Raw genomic sequence first — 26,131 nt, 5'->3', positions numbered from 1 at the left:
ATAAAATTCTAGGAGATACGAAAAAAATAACTTTTTAGAACAAATAAGAATTAAGTTACATAGATTAGTAAATTTATAAAAAACTCTGCTGTGTCAGTCAAGCAGGATACACACTAATTTAAAAACAAAATTTGTATAAGCCATAAAAAAACTTCATAGTTCAAAAGGGTCTGAAGTAATTTCATAAGAGGTCAACAAATCAATGATAAAATTAACAATGGCACTAACTTTATGCAATTCTTATTAGATTAATAAAAAAGAACATGAATGTGAAATATAACATTAGATTTTAGTAGTTGAAACAATATATAGTATTTCTATGAGAAATATGTAATAATGGCCATTTTAATGTCTTGGAGATATGTGTCTCATATCTATTTATCTATTTATATACAAGGATATATCTATATACATAAAATATATAAATCTCTAAGTAAATAGCAATGTATTTGTGAGTGTATACATGTATGTATGTGAGTGTGCACACATGTGCCATAGAGTTGTATTTATAGGTCAGAGAACAAGTCATGAGTGTCATTCATTCACCATGTGGGTCCTAGGGAGCAAATTCAGGTTATTTGGTAGCTGAGCTATCTTGATGGACCAGACATGAGTATTTTTAAGTCTGATGGAAAAAACAAACAAAATCATAGCAAATGTATGGCATGATTTTTATAGCATATACTATATACTATCTTCAACCTCAAGAAATAAAGAAATGGATGTGTACATTAAAAAAAAACCATTTTATCAGTTTCCTGTTTATAATTAAGAAAAAAAGGCCCTTCCAGTTGTCATAAACGCTTATTAATTACCGACCCTCCCGGATGTCTCGCAGTCTGATCTCACTTCTGCCCTTGTGCTTGATCTTGTCACTGGACCCTTTCTTACCTTCTGGAATTAGTTGAGGACTTTGCTATTCTTTCTGTAATCATTTTAGTATTTAAACACCATTTCTAAATATAACCAATTGTTAAAAAAAATGAAGCCACCAGCTTTTGAATGCCACCAGATAGTTATCTAATTCCCAGAAAAGCGGTTTAAACTTGATCACTGAGTGATAAACTCCATCACTAGACATCAGTGCTCCTTGTATTCCAGTGATGTCACACTTCATTACATTTTTCTCCTCCTGCCGCCTGGCTTTCTGTTTGGTCCCTACCCCATACGCTTCTTTCTTTGAAGATAACAAGGTCTTTCCTTCCTTAGTACTAAATGTGCTTAATACTTTGAGATGGCTTAAATAATGTGGATTAATGGAATTTAGATTGTAAGACCCTCAGGGATGAGTTCAGGTCACAGCCAAGAACTGGAGATGGTTGGCATAGTTACTTATTACAAAACAAGGGACTCATAAAGGCACTGATGAAAGCATCAGCATGTTTATAACTGGAGCTTTATTTTAATCCTGTCCTTGATGCTGATTAATGTTATGATTCCAGAGGAACAAACTTAGTAGATGGAAAACAACGCCTCTTAATGATGAACTCAAATCATCTTCTCACTGGAAAATTTTGACATTTTGGAAAAAGTAATTCGAAGGGAAGAAGAAGGTGATGGTTTGGATCAACTTTGAGAAAGATGTGAGATTCAAGAAGGAGCTTTAAGAACTAAGAGATACCCTTAACTTTATGAATACTGTAAAGAGCTTTATAAAGAGGTTAAGTATAGACACATGGATGGTCCTGGCGTGTGTGTGTGTGTGTGTGTGTGTGTGTGTGTGTGTGTGTGTGTGTGAGAGAGAGAGAGACAGAGAGAGAGAGAGAGAGACAGAGAGACAGAGAGACAGAGAGATGAGAGACAGAGAGACAGAGAGACAGAGAGATGAGAGACAGAGAGACAGAGAGACAGAGAGATGAGAGACAGAGACAGACAAAGAGACAGAGAGACAGAGACACATAGGCAAGAGACAATGATAGAGAGAAACAAAGAGAGAAAGAAAGACATACAGAGGTAGAGAGGCAGAGACAGAAGGACAGAGAGACGGAGCACATGAGAACAAGCAAGGGAAACTTTCTTACATCATGCGTGGTTGCAGGGGTGAAACAACCAGGTAGAGTAAGAGGGAGAAGAGGATGAGTCCACAGTGCCCAATTTTTTCTCCTTTGCTCTAAGTGGGATGTGGATTGTTGGTTTGGTTGTCCTGATGATGGTGCGGTAGGTGGATTTTCCCAAATGAAATCACCAAAAAGTGATATTTTTGTTCCTAATCATAACACATAAAAACCTTTAATTGAAATATTTGAACTAATTTGTGTATGCAAAGGTCACGTGTTCGTCTGCATATGCATGTGTGTTCATATGAAGGCCAGAAGTTGGTGGTGGGTATTTTCCTCAATCACTTCTTTTCCTGTTGCTTTGAGACAGGGTCTGAAAGCTGAGATAAAAATTGGTGGCTTAAAAAAATTGGTGGCTTAAAAAAAGTTGGTGGCTTGTGCTTTGAGGAGATCCAGAAGCATTTTCCTTTGTAATGGGATGGGATTTGGAGTGTAATCCTGCCAGTCATCCCTTACACTGCCTTTGTCCAACACTGTAGAAAATGGACTTCACTCCATGAGATTCCTAAGTATTAAGTCCTACTTTCACCCAGTATTTTGTAAAATCTCCACATATATTTCAGATGGGTGCGTTACCATCTAAGACACGTTGATTTTAAATTTTGAGCAACATGGTAATGACAAAGCAGGTGGTTTGATGATCTCATTCAAACCTGAAGTCGTCTTCACTGTACACTATACATAACACAATGTCTTTAGACTAAATACCGTAACTAAATTGTCAATTCTCGATGCATTGTCTTCCTTTAGGTAAATGTCTTGGAAAGAGTGTGATTTGACTTAATGGGAATTTTGATTGCTTTATGGCTGTCTGAAAGTATAAAATTCTATAGCACATCCCAGCTCCATGAGAGATAGGATTGAGCATACAGGGCAATGATTTGAGAATGCTAATGGGATTGGGGTGTGCAGTGCTTTTTTTCTTGGTGTGTGGAAGAAGATAATGCAGAATAGATTATATAAAGCTCTTTATCATATTTTTACCAAAACTCTAGCAAGAAATGAAAGCATCATAAAGAAGGAAACAATTGATCATAAACCACAGATACACTGTGAGCACTTACAAACTTCATGTATTGTTTATGTTTGTAGTTAATGCTGGTGGTTAGAGCACATCAAATGATTATTATTCTGCCAGACAGTGTGTTGGAAAGTACTCTGTGCAAAATTTTACTTTGCTATTTGTTATTATTAGTAGAAATTTTCATGGATTATTTTATAAAATGCTCATGATATGGTCAAACAGATAACATCTGAATTGTCTGTTATCTGGGGTGTTGTTTTTATTGCTGTGATACAACACAGGGAAAACTATATTTAAGAAGGAAAGGGTTTATTTCATCTGTTTGTAATATTTTTTCTTTTCTTTGAAATTTATTTTATGTGTATGAATAAACACTGCAGCTGTCTTCAGACCTACGAGGAAAGAGCATTGGATCCCATTACAGATGGTTGTGAGCTACCATATAGTTGCTGGGAATTGAACTCAGGACCTCTGGAAGAGCAGTCAGTGCTCTTAACCACTGAGCCATCTCTACAGCCTGATTTATTTCATTTTATAGTTTCCAGTCCACCACCAAGGGAAAGCAGGGCAGGTACTCATGGCAGGAACCTGGAGACAAAAACTGATGCAGAGGCCATGGGAAGGTATTCCTTATTGCACTCCATAGCTTGCTCAGTCTGCTTTAAAAAATGTGATCCAGGACCAGGGGTAATATTGTTCACAGTAGGCTGGTCCCTCCCACATCAATCATTGATCAAGAAGATGTCCCAAGGACATGCCTATAGGTCAATATTAGGGAGGTCTTTTAACAATGGAATTGTCTTTTCCCAGATGGCTCTATCTTGTGTCAAGCTGACACAAAATTGACCAACATGTCAAAAATGACTTGAGTAATCATTTACTTATTCAACAAACGTTTATTTAATTCCAGTTATGTAGTATGAATTATTGAATTCTACATTAGAAAGGCTAAAGCTATACCTATGTACATTTACTTTTAGAAAGTGAGGAAGAAAATAACTGTAGAATATGAAAGCAAAAGATGACAGAAAACACAAAGGAGATAGTGAATGATGAATTCTATCCATCCTTTCATCTATCTATATCTATCTATCTATCTATCTATCTATCTATCTATCTATCTATCTATCTATCTATCTATCTATCTATCTATCTATCTATCCATGCATCTATCTATCTATCTATCTATCTATCTATCTATCTATCTATCTATCTATCTATCTATCTATCTATCTATTATCTATATGTCTATCATCTGTCTATTTTTTTTTCTGAAAAAGAAAGAGTGAATTTCTTTTTGAAATGTCCTTTGAGCATATATGTAGATTAAATCAAGAATGTGGGTGTTCCGGTTCAGAGTGTTCAGGAAAAGAAGCCCCAGTGGTCCTGAAGACTCAGAAATATAAGAAGGACCATATGACTAGAGAGAAATCGATAAGTAGAAAGCAATGGGAGATAAGGTAATAATGACCCCAGGGCTCCATGAGCCCCAGTATGAACTGAGTGTCCTGTACTGCTAGCTGGAAGCTCTTACCATACCTGGCATACTCCGTCCTATAATTTTATGCTTTCTCTAGCATTTGGCTAATAGCAATCTCTGGTTATTAAATGAATGAACTAAGTTTGCATTTCCTCTGTAATTTCATGCTTTCCTGTTGAGATACTAAGTTTTTCAAGAAGAGAAAATTACATGTAGAGAAATGATTAAATGATGTCATTCTCCATATCAGCCAATAAAGGTAATTTGAAAAATATTTTCCAAACACTTCCCAGTCTTTGCATGATTTCCTTGCTAACTCTACTCTTTCCTTCTTAAACCTAAAGTTTTTGTGATTGTTGCTAATGTTTGAAAGCAATCGTTCTGTGGGTTATCTCTTCATTCAACTGGCTATTTTCTCTGTGTACAGAGTCTTTAGTTTCATGGGTCCCAATTGTCATTTGTTGGCCCTATTTCCTGAGTGACTGGAGGAATCCTAATTTAAAAAGTTAAGTGATAGATGAGTACTAAGATATAAACAAGACCATTTTCTCTTAGGCTTAGGGAACATTAGGCTGAATGAAGGTGGGGTGGGAACACAATATAAGATATGTAAGATAGGGGAAAGGACTGTTGAAAAAGCGATCTTCTGGGCAAGATACAGCTATTATAACAACAATCTAAAAGCCACTGCTGATACTTGCACTGGGTCTGTGTAAGAACAGGTCCCCTTCCAGTCAGGCATGAGTGGAAGAGAGGATCAAGGTACCCATCCATTACTGCTGGATTCTTTGCTACTGACACATTCAGAGAAGGAGAATGATCGTCTTCTGCCGTTTACTCATAGATGACCTCAGTAGGCACAACTAACTTTTGACATAGTTGGTGCTCCTTGAAGACCTTTTCTCTGCCCTCTAGGCCAGCATGTCTTCAGGTCTCATAAAACTTTAAGAATTTTTCAAACTCATTAATTTCTTCTCTACTTTCAATTTCCAGAGTTCCAGAGTAGATACGATATTTTGACTACTGTATGAAAAGTTAATCAAGTTACTTAATATCCACTGTATCATCAATTTATCTACATGCATGGCACGCATATGCGTTTTTGTGTTTATCTGTGCATATATGTGTATGAAGGACAATGTTTTGTAAATGTCTTTCTTTAATTGATCCACATGCAGGCAAATGGATGAAAATATCATCTTGAGTGAGGTAACCCAGACCCAAAAGGACATGGATGGTATGTACTCACTTATAAGTGGATATTAGCAAAAAATTACAGAATACTCATGATACCACACACAGACCATAAGAAGTTTAACAAGCAGGAAAGCCCAAGTGAGGATGCTTCAATCCCATTCAGAAGGAGAAACAAAATATCACGGGAGGTGAAGGGAGGAGTCTGGGTGGGAGAGGGAAGGAGTAAAGGGAACAGGATCAGCTATTAGTGCCGGGGTGGGGGGTAGGAAGGAGAGAAATCCATAGGACTAGGAGAATGAATGGAAAACTCAGGTTCTTGAGGGGGGATACCTTCTAGGATGTCCCAGAAACCTGGGAGGTGAGAGACTCTCAGGACTCAGTGGGGGTGACCTTAGCCAAAATGTCCAACAGTGGAGAAAGAGAAATTGAAGAGTTCACTTTCAGCAGATAGACTGGAGGAAGGGGTTACCAACCCACAGTCAACAGTTTTGACCCAGAATTGTTCCCTTCTAAAAGAACTGCAAGGGATGGAGAAGAGCCTGAGGGAAAGGAGGTTCAGTGACAGGCCCTGCTTGGGATCCATCTCAAGGGAGCAATTGAGGGGAGGAGGGCATCAAGGCCTGTATTACACATGATGTATGTGTTTAGAGACAGGAGCCTAGAATGACTGTCCTTTGAGAGCCTCTACCAGCTGACTGAGACAGATGTACTTACATCAAACCATTGGACTGAAGTTGGGAACCTGTATGGAAGAATTAGGGGAAGGATTGAAGGAACTGAAGGGGAGGTCTACCTCAGAGAAAGACTAGCAGTCTCAAGTAACCCAGACCTCAGGGAGCTCCCAGAGACTGAGCCACCAACAGACAGCATACAGGGGCTGGTCCAAGGTCCCCAACACATATGTGGCAGAGGTCTGCCTTATGTGGCCTCAGTAGGAGATGTACCTAATCCTGGAGAGACTTGAGGACCCAGGGACAGTGGATATGGGGAGAAGAGCAACCTTTCTAAGGAAAAGGGTGGGGAATTGGATGAGGAACTGGGAGGGGGGACTAGAAAGGGGCAATGGCTAGAATGAAAATAAATAAAATATTTAAAAATAATCATTTATTTTATCTATGTAGGTGTTTCATATACAGGTATGTGCACCACATATATGCATTGACTGAGAAGACCAGAAGAGGATATCATGTCCCTTGGATATATATGGACTCATAGATAATCATAAGCTGCCATATAGGTGCTGGAAATTGAACCTGGGTCATCTGGAAGAACTCATCTAGATGGCTCTTCAGCATTGAGCCATCTCTCCATCATTAATATCTTATTTTCTGAGGTAGATTCTACCATTACACTTGACAACCCCTCATTCAGGTATTCTGGCTGACCCTCAAGCTCCGAAACCCTTCAGGCTGAAATTCCAACACTGAAAATGCAGATATGTGGGCTGGAGAGATGGTTCAGCGGCTAAGAGCATTGACTGCTCTTCCAGAGGTCCTGAGTTCAAATCCCAGCAACCACATGGTGGCTAACAACCGTCTGTAATGAGATCTGATGCCCTCTTCTGGTGTGTCTGAAGACAGCTACAGTGTACTTATATATAATAAATAAATAAATCTTAAAAAAAAAGAAAATGCAGATACGTGTTGCCATGACTATTTTTTGTATATAGGTGCTGGGAATCTAAAGTAAGCTTGTTATACTTGTGCACTAGCAAGTTCTTGGCCAACTGAATCATCTTCCTGTTGAGAGATATGCCCTTACAACCCTCCATTATTGATGTTAATATTGCAGTTAGAGTTAAGTAAGATAAAATGAAAATATGATGACTGGGCTCATTTAGAGGTCAGGATGATGGAAAGTCCCCAGCCAGCTGCAGAAGGCTAATACAAGTCTAGTGGTCAGGTTGCCTAATGATATGACAAAGTTGTGACCTTTCTGAGAAACCAACATCCTGTTGATGCCAGCCAATTGTCTGACCACAAGAACACTGTGTCCTTGGTTTGCATAAATATTTCCTGCTTCCCCCTCCCTCTGTTACCCCTACTATGGTATAAATTCAGCCTTGGGAAAAAATAAAATTTTTCGCCTTGATCAGACTCCTGTCTTGGCGTCCTTCTTTGTGTCTCTTGTCCTCCATTCTCTCCTAGGTGGTCCCCAACCTCCGCTGACTACCCTGTGGGTCAGGGCATCTTCCAAGCTCAAATTTTTCTTTTATGTGATGGGTTATTAAATATGTTTTAGAGATTTTGATATATGCAAATATAGTATTAATTTCAGCCACCATCCTTACAATCTAGCTTAAACTTTGTCCTTTAGACCAAATCTTCTTTTGTCTGTCTTCTTCTCAGCTTCCTAAAACAACCTCTTTAATCACTAGTTCTATAAAATGAGTTTTTTTCCAGATTGCACATACACACAGTATTTGTGTCTCTGATTTTGGCTTTATTTTATTTAGTGATGTATTCTCCAGTTCCACTCAGAATTTCTTTTCTTTTTTTTTTTACTGGATTTTTAAAAATTTATATTTAAAATTTTATTTCCTTTCCTGGTTTCCCAGACATAAGCCCCTTATCTCAGCCCCCTACCCTTCTTCTCTAAGGGTGTTCCCCTCCCTACCCACTTCTCCTTCCTACCCCCTGACATTTCCCTACACTGGGGGATCCAACCTTGGCAGGACCAAGGGCTTCTCCTTCTATTGGTGCCCAAGAAGACCTTCCTCTGCTACATATACAGCTGGAGCCATAGATCAGCCCATGTATAGTCTTTGGGTAGTGGTTTAGTGCCTGGAAGCTCTGGTTGGTTGGCATTGTTGTTCTTATGGGATTGCAAGCCCCTTCGGCTCTTTCAATCCTTTCTCTAATTCCTCCAACAGGGGTCCCGCTTTCAGTTTAGTGGTTCTCTGTTAGCATTTGCCTCTGTATTTGACATGCTCTGGCTGTGTCTCTTCAGAGACATCTATATTTGGTTCCTGTCAGCATGCACTTCTTAGCTTCAACAATCTTATCTAGTTTTGGTGGCTGTATATATATATATATATATATACATATATATATATATATATATATATATATATCCACATATGGGGCAGGCTCTGAATGGCCATTTCTTCAGTCTCTGCTCCATATTTTGCCTCCACGTCGCCTCCAATTAATATTTTTGTTCCTCCTTTAAGAAGGAGTGAAGCACCCACACTTTGTTCATCCTTCTTCTTGAGCTTCATGTGGTCTGTGGATTCATCTTGGGTAATTTGAGCTTTTGGGCTAATATCCATGTATCAGTGAGTGCATAACATATGTGTTTTTCTGTGATTGAATTCCCTCCCTCAGGATGATATTTTCTAGTTCAATCCATTTGCCTGTGAATTCATTGTTTTTGATCGCTGAGTAGTACTCCATTGTGTAGATGTACCATATTTTCTGTATCCATTTCTCTGTTGAAGGGCATCTGGGTTCTTTCCAGCTTCTGGCTATTATAAATAAGGCTGCTATGAACATAGTGGAGCATGTGACTTTGTTGTATGTTAGAGCATCATTTGGGTATATGCCCAAGAGAGGTATAGCTAGGTCCTCAGGTAGTGGAATATCCAATTTTCTGAGGAACCTCCAGACTGATTTCCAGAGTGACTGTACCAGTTTGCAATCCTACCAACAGTGGAAGAGTGTTCCTCTTTCTCCACATCCTTGCCAGCATCTGTTGTCACCTAGTTTTTGATCTTAGCCATTCTCACTGGTGTGAAGTGGAATCTCAGGGTTGTTTTGATTTGCATTCCCCTGATGACTAAGGATATTTAGCATTTCTTTAAGTACTTATCAGCCATTCAATATTCCTCAGCTAAGATTCTTTGTTTAGCTCTGTACCCCATTTTTAATGGGGTTATTTGGCTCTCTGGAGTCTAACTTCTTGAATTCTTTGCATATTTTGGATATTAGCCCTCTATCAGATGTGGGATTGTTAAAGATCTTTTCCCAATCTGTTGGTTACCATTTTGTTCTAATAACAACGTCCTTCACCTTACAGAAGCTTTGTGGTTTAATGAGGTCCCATTTGTTGATTCTTGATTTTAGAGAATAAGCCATTGGTATTTTGTTCAGAAAAAATCCCAGTGCCCATGTGATCTAGCCTCTTCCCCATTTTTTCTTCTATTAGTTTGCCACTCAAAATTTCTATTGACAGTTCTTGTTGGGGATTGGTCTAATATTGTGTATATAAATGCTCAATTTTGAACCCCAACATCTTGTTGCCCCAATGAGTAGACTCTAATGTATACCAGTCCTTGTTGTGTAAACCTTGCTCACCAACTTAAAGCTTTTGTTTAAATAAAAGTGGTTCCCAAGTCAGTTACTGGGGAGAGTAGAATACAAGGGATTTCAATGACTGGGGTGGCTGTACAGATAGGGACCACAGGAAGAGAAAGAGGAGAGGAAAGAAGGGAATAGAAAGAAGACAAAGAGAACAGGAGGTCTCCATTAGCCTGGTAGACCAGGAGCACAAGGCAGAGTGAAATGCCCCCTACGGAGGGACTGGTGGAGTAGGGGTAACCTAAGCAAAACTCAAAGAGCAAACACTTGGGGAGCTCAGCTGGAGAGTTAACTGTCTATCATGTAGAAAAATAGGGGCGATTTGCCCAGGAGTTGTGCTAAAGTTGATTTAAAAAATTCATAGGTTTCTGCCTCGATTATCGGGGAACTGGCCAGGTCATATTAATAACTAATAGAGTTTATTAAAATCCATTTACATTAACACCCATTTCTTTTTAATACCTATAGTGTTCTGCTGTGTGTACAGCTCATATTTTTTCCATTAACAGATAGGCAATTCCGTAGGTTTCCTATTATAGATGAGGCTTTAATTAACATGGACTTCAGATATCTCCTCTACATACCAATTTAATTCTCTGGCTACATGCCCAGAAGTCCGATTGATGGGTCACATGATGAGCTAGAGAGGATGGGGAAGCAGGGTCACAAACCTAGCTCACCCTCCTTTTTTCTCCTAATCCCCAGCATAGCCAGTCTGTCTTTTAGTCTTGGAAGAGATGGTCATTTTCTGATGTGATCATAACACATTTTCTCAGACTCGGCTGCTTGAGACAAGCCTGATAGGCCTGTAAACTGGAAGTCTGATTGAACTCATTGGACTAAAGTTCAGTCCCTGGAAGACTGAGTATTTTTCTGGAAGCTGAGGAGAGGATCCATTTTCTTCTTTGTGTAGGCTACCTGTTCCTCAGCTCTTGACTGACGCCCAAGCTCAGCATTTTTATCTTTCTGAACATTTTCCTATAATCTAATAGAATTGGGCCATGGCCATAAAATATTTAAATAATTTATTTTCTCATTGTCTGGAGGCTATAAAGATAAAGTCATCATTAGGATTTGTTTGTGAGGCTTCATGGCTTTCTCTGGCCCTTCTAGCTCTTCTCTATGCACATAAAGGAGGGAGAGAGAGAGAGAGAAAAAAGTGAGAGTGGAAATGGACCCTTTTGTGAGTACACACACCAGTTCTGTGACATCTGGGTTCCATTCTTAGGACCTTAATTGCTTTCACGAAGATGGTCCTCAAAATATAGTCACAATGGGTCAGAGTTACAGTACGTGAATCTTGTAGAAACATATATGCATATACATACATATACATACATACATACATACATACATACATACATACATACATACAACACATAGCAACATTTCTTTCATCAATTTGGGAGACCAAGAGCATCTTTAGGGGCTAATATGCTGCCTACCATAGAGAAATAGTTTTTTTTGTTTTTGTTTTTGTTTTTACAAAGATCCCAATCTATAATATCATAACTACCATGCTATATGTGTTGAATTCATTATCTCTGAACTTCTAACTTTATTTTATGTAATCATATAGTTGACTATTTACTAGAAGAGTTATTGTTAGGCCCATGCCCTTAAAATCTTAAAATCACAATATATTAAAATTGTTCTATATTTTCCACACTTGGAACTCTTGTATGATTCCAGGAACATTTTCTTTTACTTTGTGAAATACACCATTAACCCACTTCAAATATCCATTAAAGGAGGCAAATAACTTCAAACGAAGGCAATATCAAGAAATAACATCCCTTTTCCTTAGTACACAGGGGAGGAAAAGACTGCGGTTTAGCAACAGATGTGGAAGTTTGCAATTCTTATTAAAACTAAGCTCCAATATGTACCAAACTGCACAACGGAGGGTGCGAAGAGAAGAGCAGGGAAACACGTGTCTGCCAGTTTGCTTAGTAAAACTTAAAGGAAAGGCTGGCAGAGTCCGGTGCATATTAGAAAAAAGTCCTGACATTTGAGACTGCAAAATGTATTACATAGGTGAGTTCTGAAACCACAGGCATGTATGTGTGGGAAAATACCAATTTGTTACCTGTATAGGTGCAATTAATGATAGAGAGCAGCAACTCAACTACATGCTCCCACAAATACGTAAAAAGTTTACAATGCTTTGCCATCTTGATGGATGCCGTGTGTTTCAAAGAGCAATACATAATATCTACAAATATGGAAACACACTCATGTATATGATAAATATAGCTAGTAAGGGTAAATAAAATACAATGTAAGACCATGAACCCAAAATATCTGTGCAGTCTAAACGTTGAATGGCTGGAGTTTCACTATGGGATGGTTGTTTCTGGTGGAATGGCATGGAACAGGAAAGCTCAGTCCATGACCCACTCCTAAAAATGCCACTTTGAATCATACCTTGGATTGTATATAAACCTCACAACCAACAGGAGAAGTAAAACTTGGTAGCAGACTCCACTAAAGACATCCATGCTCACACAATAACGATCGCTCCAGAGTAAACCTTGGGATTTCATAAACCCTCTTTAATGACTAGCATATGTGGACTGGTTTTCATGCATGTGGCTTTAAGAGGGAGAATCATGGGATGACACCTGTAGAACAAATGTAACATTATATAACCTAGATATGTCAATCAAAAAGAAAGGTCCACCCTTTGGTAACTTTTTCTTTTTTTTTTTTTGTAAATAAAAACCCAGTATCCTTTAACTGAGAAAGGCTCAGTCAATTCTTCAAGACCAACTCACAAAGAACGTGAATATTACATCATATCACAACAAAACCTCAAGACACCCTTCTGGCAACAAAGCCTGCTCTCACCTGGTTGTAGGGACCGGTCTCATGAATTGTGTGAAGTCATTGATTCCTTTACCTGAATCTTAGCTATAACCCCATAGATAAGTCTTATAAGAGAAAGACACTTCAAGGAAAGATGGTTTATGAGAAGGAGGTGGGAATTATTCAGCTGCTTCTCTCTCACAAGCCTATTATTTACTTAAGACTCCTGCTTGAATATTCATAGACAATTAAAACAGAAAAACCTTCATAAAATGCAATGGATGGTACTGCATTAGGAATGTACCTTGTGCTTTCTATTATTCCACAATGTGTGGCTGTTTGTCCAGTTACTCTGTCTGGAAATGTGTGTTTTCATTGATCTCCCCTCATCTTTATACCCACCAAATGCTAGTTATCGTTGTGGTCTACAAAGTTCTACAGATAATATCTCATTCTTCTTCAGCCAGAACAAACCAAGTCAATAAACAAACCAACCTGCAAAATAAAAGCTCAAACAATAGTAAGTTTCTGCTCTTACGGGGTCCAGGGCATATGACAGGTGATCAGATCCGTGCTCATTTCCACCCTGAAACCCAGGCTCATGGACTCTGACGTCTCAAGTATCTGTCCCTAAGGCTATTAACTGGAAGTGAAATATAATTTATGTTGCTAATTACTATTGTGGGAGACATTATCATTTCATTGACAAATTTGTGTTAGATCTTTATATTCTTATACAAATTGTCTAACAGCCTTTCCAAAAGGGCAATACATGGCACAGAGAAGCATGCATGAAATGTTTCATGAGGAAGACAGAAAAACCTATTTCTGCTCTAATAGAAATAACTCATTTACATAGCATGCTTCATTGCATGTAAGAGAAATTTACTAAAAAATATATTGCAATTGGCCACCTAAAATTCCAGATATGATTATGTAGGAGGAGAGAAGCTTTAAGGAACCAATTGTCATACTCAATGCTATTTGGTGCTCTTATCTGTTCTTTACTATTCAGGTTCATTAAATTTATGATCTTGCCTTTATTTCTCTGAGTACCATATATATGCTCCTCTTTCCGCCTCATATGATGTTTTCATCTTGTTCTCTGTTCAGATAATAATTATTATTCAGACTTAAGAACAAGGTATAATTATATATATATATATATATATGCAAATGGTTCATAGTAAAACTCACTTCTCTGCATGCTAACAAGATAATATTAATTAATAAAAAAGCTACAGGGGACAGAACTTCCTATGTACTTGAGGAAAGTTATTTCTTTTGTAACTCCTGAAAGCTCATGATAGTCTCTTCAATAATTGCCTGTTATGCCAGGACTGATTATTCTCTTGATTGTTAGCATGTAGCAACAAATAGATGCTTAGAAAATATTTCTTGAACACATATGTGGATAGATGGATTCATCGATTCACTGTTAATATAGCTACTTTATAATGTAAGTGGGAAATAAGCTGCTATAAGATAATCTGAACTGTTAGGTTGTAAAAGAGAAAATAATCCACAGAAAATCTTACATAGGAGTGCTGTGATAGGCAGGGATCACGGCAACGCAATAGGATCTTCAATCAACAAAACAGGGCACAGCTCAACTCAGTAAAGCATGGCCAAGTGGGATTTATAGTTAAAGCACAGGGTGGGAGCCTGTGATGGGACATTACTAGGAAACATCAATGATAGTCTAAGTTAGAATAATTTAACCAGATTCTAATCGTAAACAAACCAGGCTGGTAAGAAATCACCCGTGGGATGGTAGAAGGTGAAGGAGCATCAGATATCAGGGATTATTAAATACTGAGAATAGAGTGTTTCTCTCAGTAGAACGACCGAGTAGAGTTATTGTCCAAACTTTATTTTATGAGCAAATTTTACACAATGCCTAGGCAATGGTTCAGATCCTGACTAAGCTTTAGTTAGGTGTTCTCCACGAGGAATACATTCACAAGAAGAAATAAAATCTGAGAAAACTGCTATAATTTTGGGTAATTACAGAGGAAGAAAGAAGATCAATGAGAAAAAGAAAAACATATTGTCTAACAAAATTAAATATTTAATTGTGTTTGAAACCTGCAGCTGTGTAATGGTAAGAAACCAGGATGATTTTCTTTAGGATGTTTAATTTCAGAGAATGCTTTTGGAAGTTGTGGCAGTAAGTGATGGCCACAATGTATCAGCTCAGAAATCAGTCAAGTGTTATTTTTATGTAATACTTTCAACTTTTTCCTTATTTTATACTCAAGGACACCAAAGGTCAGAGAATACAAACAAATGCTCTTGGAGCAGAGACTCTCATTCAGATCTGTCACTGATGATCATGACCCTTAAGTGTCTAAGATAGAGACTATATAATACAAGTATGACAGGGGAGTTAAATATTAACCATGTCCTTGCATGTTTGGTTTCAAGTCCCAGGTCTTGGAGAGAGAGAGAGAGAGAGAGGGAGAGAGAGAGAGAGAGGGAGAGAGAAGACAGACTAGAGAGAGAGAGAGAGAGAGAGAGAGAGAGTTGTAGCAGTTTAGAGTTAAGAGATAGTTTTATAACTATTCTTTATAGAATTATTTTTATTTAAAATTTCAGATTACAAAATAAATTTTAGACAATGGTAAAGTCTAGAATACAAGCTTTGTGGGTGTTTCATTGGAGAATGGGAGTGAGGATGTCAGACGGCTTTCTATGGACATTGTATTTTACAGTAAGGATAGAAAGTGATGGAAATAAAGACGGCCTTACGGCAACCAAAACTGCAACTTAAGGTGGCATAAGAAAATGGTGGCCTGGGCTGGAGAGATGGCTCAGTGGTTAAGAGCACCGACTGCTCTTTCAGAGGTCCTGAGTTCAAATCCCAGCAACCACATGGTGGCTCACAACCATCTGTAATGGAATCCGATGCCCTCTTCTGGTGTGTCAGAAGACAGCTACAGTGTACTCATATACAAAATAAATAAATAAATCTTAAAAAAAAAAAAGTCATGATGAAGAAAATGGTGGCCAGAGTATGTAGCACATGTCAGTGTTTATGAGTTCAAATGAGTGGGATCTTTTGATTTATATCAAATTGTGTAGAAGTGAACTGCACTAGGTATGCAAGAGGAAGATAAATCTTCTCACTATAAATTAGAGGTGTGACAGATTCCTTTTAAGGGATTTTGAGCAAAAAATAGCATCATTACAAGAGAGCAAGAAAATAGGGAGCTAGTGAGATGGCTCAATGGGCATTTTCTAGGCAAGTCTGCTGACCAGAATTTGATCCCTAGGCCCCACAGAGTATAAGGAGAAAACTGAGTTTACAACCATCCTCAGGCACCTACACCTGCTCTGGTATCACATAAACGCAGACAATAAATAGATTTAAAATGAATACAGTTGGGGTCAGATGAGTATTGTAGTCAAGATGTTGCATATTATAGAGTCTTTTTTGAAATTGGAGGGAATTATAGTTACAGTAAAATGAAGTAGAAATGGAATCAGGAAGAGAATGATAGTGCTAGGTACAAAAAGATATATATCAGATGAAATGGTTTGCAATGTGGACTAAAGATCAAGGACACCGGACAGGCAAGGAACGCAAGGCGGATGGGAAATACTTGAGATCTAGGCAGCCTTGGGTCCAGCTGGGGCTCTGAGAACAAATTATTTTCCTGCTTCTGTAAGCTCAGAGCTAAAGCATTTGAGGCAGTAGGGGGAAGATATGAATTGCAAGGCATCAGAAGCAGTGTGCGAAGAAACAGACGAGAGCACACAATGACGCTCGAGTGAAGTAAGGAGAGGGGAAAGCACTGTGGCGTGTTCACTTAGCAATGCGTCTTCTCTGCTTGGTAGGGACCAGAATGGCTTTAAAATCCTCCCCAGCTTCACTAAACTTTAGGCAAGCTGCTCTTTCTAATAGATAGTCCAAGCCAGAGCACCTCCCTTCTCGAAGCATTTGCTTTAGAAACCTAGTGAAGCTGGTTTCTTTACTAGGTCCTCCTGAGGTTCTTTCCGGGGAAGGACGCACTAATTGACTGTCTAGTACTAAGTGGGTCAGTCCTGAAAATGCACATACAGTGGTGGTTTGAATAGTTATGGTCTCCATAGTTTCATGTGTTTGAATGCTTGACCACAGAGACTGGCACTGTTAGTGGAAACAGGTCACTCTGAGAGAGGGCATCGAGATCTTAAACAATCAAGCTACACCCAATGTGAAACAAACCCAGTCTCTGACTGCTTGCCTTTGAATCAAGATGTAGAACTTTAAATCCTCCTCTCCTGCTACCAGCTTTACTAGGTCTCTTAAACAAATCCTTTGAGGAGGGAGGTGCTCTGGGTTAGACTCTCTATGAGAAAGAGCAGCTTGCCCAAAGTTCAGTGAAACTGGGGAGCATTTTAAAGCTTTGGGTCAACATGGCACCATGTCTGCCTACACACTGTTGTGCTTCCCACCATGATGATGATGGGAACTGCAAGCCATCTCCAATTCAATGTTTGCCTTTATCAGAGTTGCCTGGGCCATGGTTTCTCTTTCACAGCAATGGAAATGCAAACAAACACACACACATACACAATTAACATTAAATGGAAGCAAGAGGTTATTTGTAGGAATATAGGCATCTGTACAAATACACATGTGCAATAGCAGTTGATGGCAAGAAGACCATGGATTTGGAGAAGAGCGGAGAAGGGTACATGGGAAGGCTTGGGAGAAGAAGGGGAAGGGTGAAATGTTATAATTAAATGACAAGCTTAAATAAACAACAACTGAAAGAGAAATCTTGTGATGTAAATTCTTGTGATTATAATGTTTTTAAAAACACCGTTACCGACTTTCCATGGAAAAATTGCCCTTCTCAAGGCTCTGGAGCCAGCTCTTTGAAAGGTAATAATTAGGAAGGTAGTGATCTTTTTCTCAGTTCATGGTGGGAGGGTAGGACACTAACTTCAGCCTGCCCTTGCTCTAATTTGCAAAGCTGTTAAGGATTAGAAGGGGATTCAGCCCATATACATACAGCCACCAAACCCAGACACTATTGCCTATGCCAAGAAGTGCTTGCTGACAGGGGTCTGATATAGCTGTCTCCCGAGAGGCTCTGCCAGAGCCTGACAAATACAGAGGTGGATGCTCACAGCCAACCATTCGACTGAGAATGGGAGGAGTTAGAGAAAGGATGGAAGGAGCTGAAGGAATTTGCATCCCCATAAGAACAACAATACCAACCAACCAGAGCTGCCAGGGACTAAACCACCATCCAAAGAGCACACACAGACAAATTCATGGCTCCAGGTGCATATGTAGCAGAGGATAGCCTTCTTGGGCATCAACGGGAGGAGAAGCCCTTGGTCCTGCCAAGGCTGGATCCCCCAGTGTAGGGGAATTTCAGGGCATGGAGGTGGGAAGGAGTGGGTGGGGAGATAGGGGGTTTATGGACAAGAAACCAGGAGAGGGGATAACATTTGAAATGTAAATAAAAAATATCCAATAAAAAAGGATAAAAAAAGCATCATTCAACTACAAACTTCATCTGGTTATTGTTACAGGAATAAAACAATAGCTTTTAAAGAAAAAAAAGATAAGAGAAAATTTACCTGACATTAATTAGTAGACACAATTCTTTCTGACCCAGGGCTTAAAACTGCTCATCCATTTAAGTAGAGTGATTTCTGCTCACTCTTCCCTGGGAGCCTTGAGTTGTCTTCCTTTCCAACCTAACTTTGGTATAATTTTGGCTTTAGTAGTAGCTCATAAGTCTTTCCCACCAATTCTCTAAAGGCTAACTTTGCAAATCTCGCCTGTTTCCTGTTCATATCTAGCTGAAAATAACAACACAATTTAGGAGATTTGATCATTTCACAAAACAGTTTCTAAGCGTCGTAAATTTTCTAAAAAGAACAAAACAAAAGCAAAAACAAAATATCTAAAACAACAAACCAAAAAACCAAAAACTAAACCAAACCAAACCAAGCCAACCAAGCCAACAAACACCACCACCAGCAAAATAAAAACAAATGAACAAATGAAAAAAACAAACAAACAAACAAACAAGTGTAGGTATATACATAAGACTCCTTTACATGAGCTTTTAAGAATGACACAGGATACTTACAAAGTCACTAGGAGAAGTTTACCTTTGAATAAAAGAGAGCTCCTCCCCTCCCATTTTCTGAGTCACTCAGAGGACTGACTGAGTTCCTTTTTGCTCACCCACATCCCCTGCTCTCTTAAGAATTACTATTTTGGCTGGAGGCACCATAGATGACTGTCTTCTGAGAATCTCCCTCATCTTTATGCTCTGTCTTAAAGGACAAATCTGTTTCTTAGCTAATGGAAACTGTAACAGCCTTTCATCCTGCGTACAAAGAAAAATGTCAAGGTCATGTATATTAGAAAACAAATTAAAGCATGCTTGCAGGGGACTAAAGATGGTCATTAGGAAGCTTCAGCTCGGAAACTGTCTTAGAATGTATTTTCAAACGTATGATTCAGAGGTTTTTATGGGTTGTAACTAATGAAGACATTCTTCACTGAGACATTAATTTCATTCCCAAATGCTTATTTCCATGAATTGTCTAGATATTAGCTTGAAAAATTATCTAATCACCAAATACTAGTATGTGAATAGGCAACACGGTTGTGTTGGTATGAGCTGTATTATTATCGAAGACATCATAGCGGCAGAAACTTAGAGAAGAGCAGCCAGTATAAATAAAAAGTGCTTTGAGGATGTTAATTTGTCAACCTTGCACGCCTTTGACGATGCACAGTTTTGGACCTCTCAGCCAGTCTCTCTGGAAGCCCTACACAGGGAAGGATCACAAATGCCCCCCTGAGGATTTAAAATACCATATGATGAGGACAAAGTTTCAGAACCTTGTTGGAATCCATTAAGGCAAAACTACTTTGCCCCTGATCAAAACAACAGATTCTACTTATGACTCTAGGTGGAAATAGGATACTCTGATCTGTCCCTAAAGATTAGAACTGTTTTTATATAGTGAGTGGACAAAGTGGAACAAATGATTCTAATTCTATCTCACAGGAAATGCCATTCACCTGCTGCTCAAGCTCCACCTGGGGAGAGACAAATGGACTTAATGAAGCCAAGATTCTATCTGGTGTCTTCCATTGCAGATAATTACAAAAGTCCACCTTCCCTCCCCAACTTAGTTCAGGGAAGGCTGTACACCCCTTCTTCCCTTCTTAAGGAGAGAACTACTCTGATTTGTTTGTTTTTACATGTCTAGATATTTATTTATTTGTTTATTTATTTATTTAATTTTTGTGTTGCCTGGTGTTGCAAAGGACCAGTCTATCTTACTAGGTCTCATGTACTTCGCATAATGGAGACCCCCTCTTCCATGTGCTGATTCCCCCCCCCCCCAGTTTTGAGGCATTAGCTGAAGTTCTGAGTTTGTAAAAATGTTTCTCTCCTATGCTGTAGTCGCATGCTTAATTCTCATTTAAGTGTAAATAACTCATAAAGAGAGACTCTGGCCAAAAGATGAGAGACAGGACTATATTTTGCACTGAAGCATGAAACAAACCAAATTTACAGCTGAGCTAGTCACCCTGCATAAATCAACTGTCAAAGAACTGGATAAAAGCTTAGGAACCAAGGATTAGGCTATAAAATCTCTAAGAGGCATTCAGATATTATTTTAATTATCTGCAAATCCTTTCTATCTTTATTCTGCAGAGTTGAGTTTCACAGAATTCTCCTACAAAACCAGATCGTTAATCTCAAATGATTTCAGAGAGGCTGAGAAAACAAAATCCACCTCGGGTTTCAGTCTCCCCAGGAAACCATCTGGAGCGTGTCCATAGTCCATTCGCCTTCACTGAAAATTTATTTTGCACAGAAATGGTTTAGGAAGGTCAATTACTACATCAAAGATGACAAAATCTATTTGATACATTGACTAAATGCTTATTCTTTTAAAACTCACAATTAAGCTGAATTAATTTTCTGCTTGCCAGTACACTTTTAATATTTCCGTTTTCCAGTGTCCTGTGCACGTGAAACACGGACAGTGAACCCAAGTAAGACTTCATGCAAAGGACAGCTTTATCCATTTAGATGTGTGGATGTGTATGTGCGTACCTGTGTTTGAATATCAATCTATTTCTCCAGTATAAACACCTGGGAGTGGAAGCAAGTGTGTTTTATAAACCCTGCCAACTTTTTTCTAGAGTGGGGATACCTCACTCATGTTCTCTTTATCTGGACCTTTTCCTTATACAACGCACTTGGGGATGAGAGCCTTGTAGGAGTAAAGTCATTGCATCGGCAGGACCAATCTAGGAAGTGAGGCAGAAACAGAGACATGGCTTTTGGGATGTGGGATCCCTAAGCTACATTATAGGGTGCAGTTTGTATAGTTATGAAGATATTTATCCCTGTTCCCATGGTAGTCCCAAATTCACTCACCGGTGTAATTTAGAAGGCTTGTGTTCTCTGTAGTCGAAAGAAAGCGGTTACTTTCTCCTTGTAACAAGAAATAACAAATTCATTCCTCACCATTTCCATATATGCATTTTTTTCTTCAGTGGAAGACTAGTGTTTTAAACCTTAATATCTTAAGACTTAGCCCAAGATCTGACAATATAAATATAGATTTGACCACAAAAAGAGTTTTTCTCAGGAACCGTTAATTCTAAGAACCCAAACTCCTCAAGTTGTGTTTGCTTCATCTATGTAATAATTGTATGACACATAATTTAATTATGTATTAATAAACAATTCAATAGTCATTATAACTTTTTTCTGTGAAAGACATTTTTTGCTCTCTGCGTATATGTGTTTATGTGTCCACCTGTGTGTGAGTGTGTGTGTGTGAGAGAGAGAGAAAAAGAGAGAGAGAGAGAGAGAGAGAGAGAGAGAGAGAGAGAGAGAGTGCCCATGTGTGTGCAAATGCATCTACATATGTTCATGTGAACGTGGAGGTCAAAGGTCAACACCAGGATTTTTTTTTCTCCTCCCTGTGTGTTTTGAGACAGGATCTTTCACTGGTCTCGGAGCTCACTGATGTGGCCACAGTGGCTGGCTAGGAAGGCCCTGGGGATCCTCTTGCCTTTCTTCCCTCAGTGCCCAGAGGCATTTCAGAGAAGTGCTGCTGTGCTCGGCCTTTTCTGTGAGTTCTGGGATTCTGAACTCAGGCCCTCATGCTTGTACTGTAAGCTTTTAACTCACTGAGCCATCCCTCCAGCCCTGAAGATGGCACTTTTGTAGCTCTTACAGAAGTAGCAGAGGTAGAATTTTGGCCCAGGGTCATTTGTACCGAGGAAGACTAAATCCACGGGCTCAGGAGAGTCAAAACGAAGTCTACACAAATGAAGGTGAAATTCCAAAGAGTTCAAGTTCTTCCCTCATCTGAGCTCAAAGGGAGGAAGAGCAATAATGATTTCAGTGCATTTTTAACCTAACCATCCATAAAACAGATTACTGTAAAAGGCACAAGGTTGAAAGTTCATGCTTAAATCCACCCCGTCACCCCAGTTGTTCCCTTTAAGTTTTCCCTTGTCTTTTTAGGGCCGGAACTGCTTATTCTTGTGTCATGGCTGCTGTCTTTATGCTCTTATTACCTCTTTCTCATGTCTGAGAGAGGCAAAGCATCCACAAAATTTCCATTAACTGTGCATTGTTGGGAACAATTCATCTTGAATCCCAACTGTATGATTATTCATAGCACAATAGGCATTTTATTCAAGATTAATAAGATTCTGGCAAGTTTTAGGATATCGTAAAACATTGAGCTCAATAAATGCTAGCTTTTCACAAATGAACTAAATCATTTGTTTCTAAGACAATAAGGGACTTGTGTTTGAATAAATACTAGAGAGAAGGGAAATATTTATTCTACGTTTAGGTTTTGGTCTGTGAAATCTGCATTCAGCTTTTGCAGTCTTTCCATAATTTGCTGTTTAACGCTTGACAACTCCCTAATCTAACTTTGAAAAATCTATGATTTTAAAAATGTCGCTTGAAAGTGAGATGTACTTAGAATTTTATTTTGGCTCCATGTTTGCTGTGTTTATGTCATTTACTTTGTTCCCATAGCTTTTCCTTCCTCTTTCCCAGAGGCTGTTAATAAACTTCATGTTCACCTTAATCACTTTAGACTGATACTGCTAAAGAGGCACAATGCTATTTCCTCCAGCAACCATATTCTTGGCTCAAATTTATACCTTTGCACAATGAAGCTATCTTGGAAAACAAGTTAATGTTTGTCTGTTTGGTCCAATAGACTTGTTGACAAAAACCCTTTCTATACAAACATGTCCTAAGATGACATAATAGCTTCATGTCCTGGGAAGAAGAAAATTGCTGGTTCAGTGTGAATAGCACAGAGAAATACGTTTTGCATCTATTAAAACTTTAGACAATGGGTCCTGTGCAATTAAACTGTGATTGCATGTGCTCAAGGGCTGTTCTGTTGAGTTTTGATTGGTAGTTTCCGAGTTAGATTCAGGGTAATGAAGATTATGGTGAAACAGTGTAGATTAATTTTCTTAAAAGATGATTAAAATAATCTCAATTTAGGGATGGAGTTATAGCCCAGTCATAGAAGGCTTGCTTGTGATGTATGAAACCCTGGTTTTAATCCCCGCTATCAGACAATAGTTCTTAGAGCAACATCAGGTGCCTTTTCTTTGTCAATATGAGCACCTTAGGAACTGGGGTTTGGGTTTACAGTGCTCTTAAAATTGTATATTGATATTCCTGCACTTTTGAAAAACCAAATTATATCAACATGTTTGTTCTAGATTTTATTTCAGATAATTTTGGAAGATAAATTAGTTGATCTGTGGACATCCCGAATAATGCTTTCTTCCCAAAGACAAAAGCACTGTATCTGCCTAAGCAGTGAAATTGTAAGATCATCACTTTTCTTATTACGGACATAAATTTCTACCTGTGTTCTAGAAGTTTAAGACCTAGTCCCAGAGACAAACAGAGGTGGTTGTAAATTAGTTATGCTGCAAACATGTTCTTTAGAATTTAATTAGTGCTATCGCAAAGCATAACGGCCATTCTGTGGGTCTACTCGGGAAGTTGTAAGTTTGCTTCAAATACTTATTGTCGCCAACATCTGATCTCTACTTCCTTGTGTCATATTTAAGTGAAGGCTTTGAATTTTTGGACGCCAGCCTTTTCTCTATCATTCTTCCCGATGCATCATCCAGGAGCCAGGTATACTTATTTATACATTAACTTAAGGAAATCTTATCAATTAAATTTTTATTTATAACGATATTTAAAATTAATTAATAAGGGGCTGTGTGACGTTTCACTATATGGAAATATGGCGTAGTATTTGTTAAATTAGAAATGTCCATGCTTTTCAGCATTTATTAGTTTGTAAGGTTCCAGCCGGTGAAGGGTTGTGTTAATTGCCAACATGGCAGGATAGACTCCCGTGAGAGATCAGCCTTTGGGCAGGCCCTTGGGGGTTTTCTTGATTGCATTGATTGAGGTGGGAAGTGCTGTTAACTGTGGGTAGGTGGCGCCACTCCATGCATGGTGTATCCTGGCTGTGAAAACGCTGAAAGAGGAGCGGCATGCATTGCTTATTCTCTGGTTCCGGATTGTGGCTGCTTCAAGGCCTTGACTTCCCTCTGTGGTGGATTGTACCGGGAGCAAGCTGGGAGGTAGAATAAACTGCTTCTCCACTCAGGTATTTTTGTTAGAGCGTTTTACTGCAGCAACAGGCCAAGACAGTGAAACGCTTCCATCTATTGGTTTTAATGTATACGTTTCCAGGTTCCTGACAGAAAGGGAGATATTCCGAAGAGATGTTCGTGCTGTGCCCTACTTTGGATCCCAGGCTATTGAAACAACGATCTCCAAGAAGTTGGAGGCATCTTATATTGGGAGAAAGAACTTTTATAGAGAGATGACGGTGTCTAGTTGTGCCAACGTCAGAAGAGGAGAATTGCACACTTACAGATGAAGTAGAGTGGCCTGGACAGGGTTCAGGAGGTTCTCTGCTTCAGTCAGCTCGTTTCTTTCCCACAGGAGGCTGCACATAAAAGACCAATGGCTCTCGGTGAGCACCGGTGGTGCTGTAGATAAGAGTAAGCCAGGTTTAACTCACCCCTTCTCTGCGGGCCATTGTAAGGAGAGAATATAATGGTTGTCATGAGTAAAGAGTGGCTCTACTCAACCGGGCAGAAATACGAGAGAAAGAGAAAGGTGGTAAAGTTCTAATTATCTTCGGAAGCGTATACTCCCAGTGACTAAACTTCTTGTCTCCTGCACCTCACCTTCTAGAAATTTCTGCTGCCTCTCATGAGACTGCAGGCTCTTAAAAAGTCTTCAACACATGGCCTTTGGGGGCACTCAGTATAAGTTATAGTAAAAATCTGTGATGCTGACTGAGAAGATATGCATGGGAGACTACAGTGGACCGACTTGTAGTTGTCGACTAATAGAGGTGCGTTGTGGGCTTTCGTACTAATGGTCATTCTAGAACTTCATTTGGGGGAGATGGGAAATAAAGTAGCTTGTGACTGTATGTCCCCAAGCAAGCTTGATAAGACTGCTTGTGTGGTATATGCCATGCAGGGCTCATTTAAAACAGAAAGCATTGAAATATAATTGTCTGGACTGTTGGAAAAACTTTAATAGGATCAGATCATTAATATATCCTTGGAGAAAATGGAAAGGCCCTTAATGTTGCAAGAATTAGGGTATTCTTGAAAGTCACTAAATATCTGAATGTCACTGGGGACTCTGTCATTGTACATTTCTCTTCTCTTTTTTTACGTGACTGTCATGTTAAACATGAGCTGAAGGTTCTGCACGTCACTCGGGGCTCATTTTGCTAGGGATCCAAAGGGCTCGACTCTGTCTGCATCAAGACTTCTGGTGTACAAGGACAGAGCAGGGCTGGAGCAATGGCTCAGTGGTTAAGAGCACAGACTGCTCTTCTAGAGGACCTGAGTTCAAATCCCAGCAACCACATGGTGGCTCACAACTGTCTGTAATGGGATCTGCTGCCCTCTTCTGGTGTGTCTGAAGATGGCTACAATGTACTCATATATAAAAAAGATTGTTTTTGTGGCTCTATATCTTTTAAAACCAATTCAATTTCATAGTCTCAGAAGGAAGCCTTACCTTGAAATGAATTTATAGAAGTATTAATAACTGTGTTCTAAAAGCCACACACACACACACACACAGACACACACAGACACGATATTCAATGGTTTCATTTTAATGGATTCTTCCTTAATTCCATTCTTCTATTATTCAATGAAATGATGATGAAATGA

At 39.0% G+C, this 26,131-nt stretch overlaps 1 protein-coding gene across 1 annotated transcript in view; it reads left to right on the top strand.

Annotated features, from left to right (window-relative positions):
- LOC116895241 (interferon-induced protein 44-like) overlaps nt 1-24,807 on the top strand; it is a 47,509-nt gene extending 22,702 nt beyond the window's left edge. The window contains exons 6-7 of the mRNA XM_032896562.1: nt 23,853-23,911; nt 24,618-24,807. Coding sequence (XP_032752453.1) covers nt 23,853-23,911; nt 24,618-24,807 — 249 coding nt within the window. The remainder of the gene's footprint in view (nt 1-23,852; nt 23,912-24,617) is intronic.
- The last annotated feature ends 1,324 nt before the right edge of the window (nt 24,808-26,131 follow it).

This window comes from Rattus rattus, chromosome 3 (genome assembly GCF_011064425.1).
Source record: "Rattus rattus isolate New Zealand chromosome 3, Rrattus_CSIRO_v1, whole genome shotgun sequence".
Taxonomy (NCBI): Eukaryota; Metazoa; Chordata; class Mammalia; order Rodentia; family Muridae; genus Rattus; species Rattus rattus.
The sequence above is the reverse complement of the archived record's forward strand: the minus strand, read 5'-3'. Positions and strand labels throughout refer to the sequence as shown.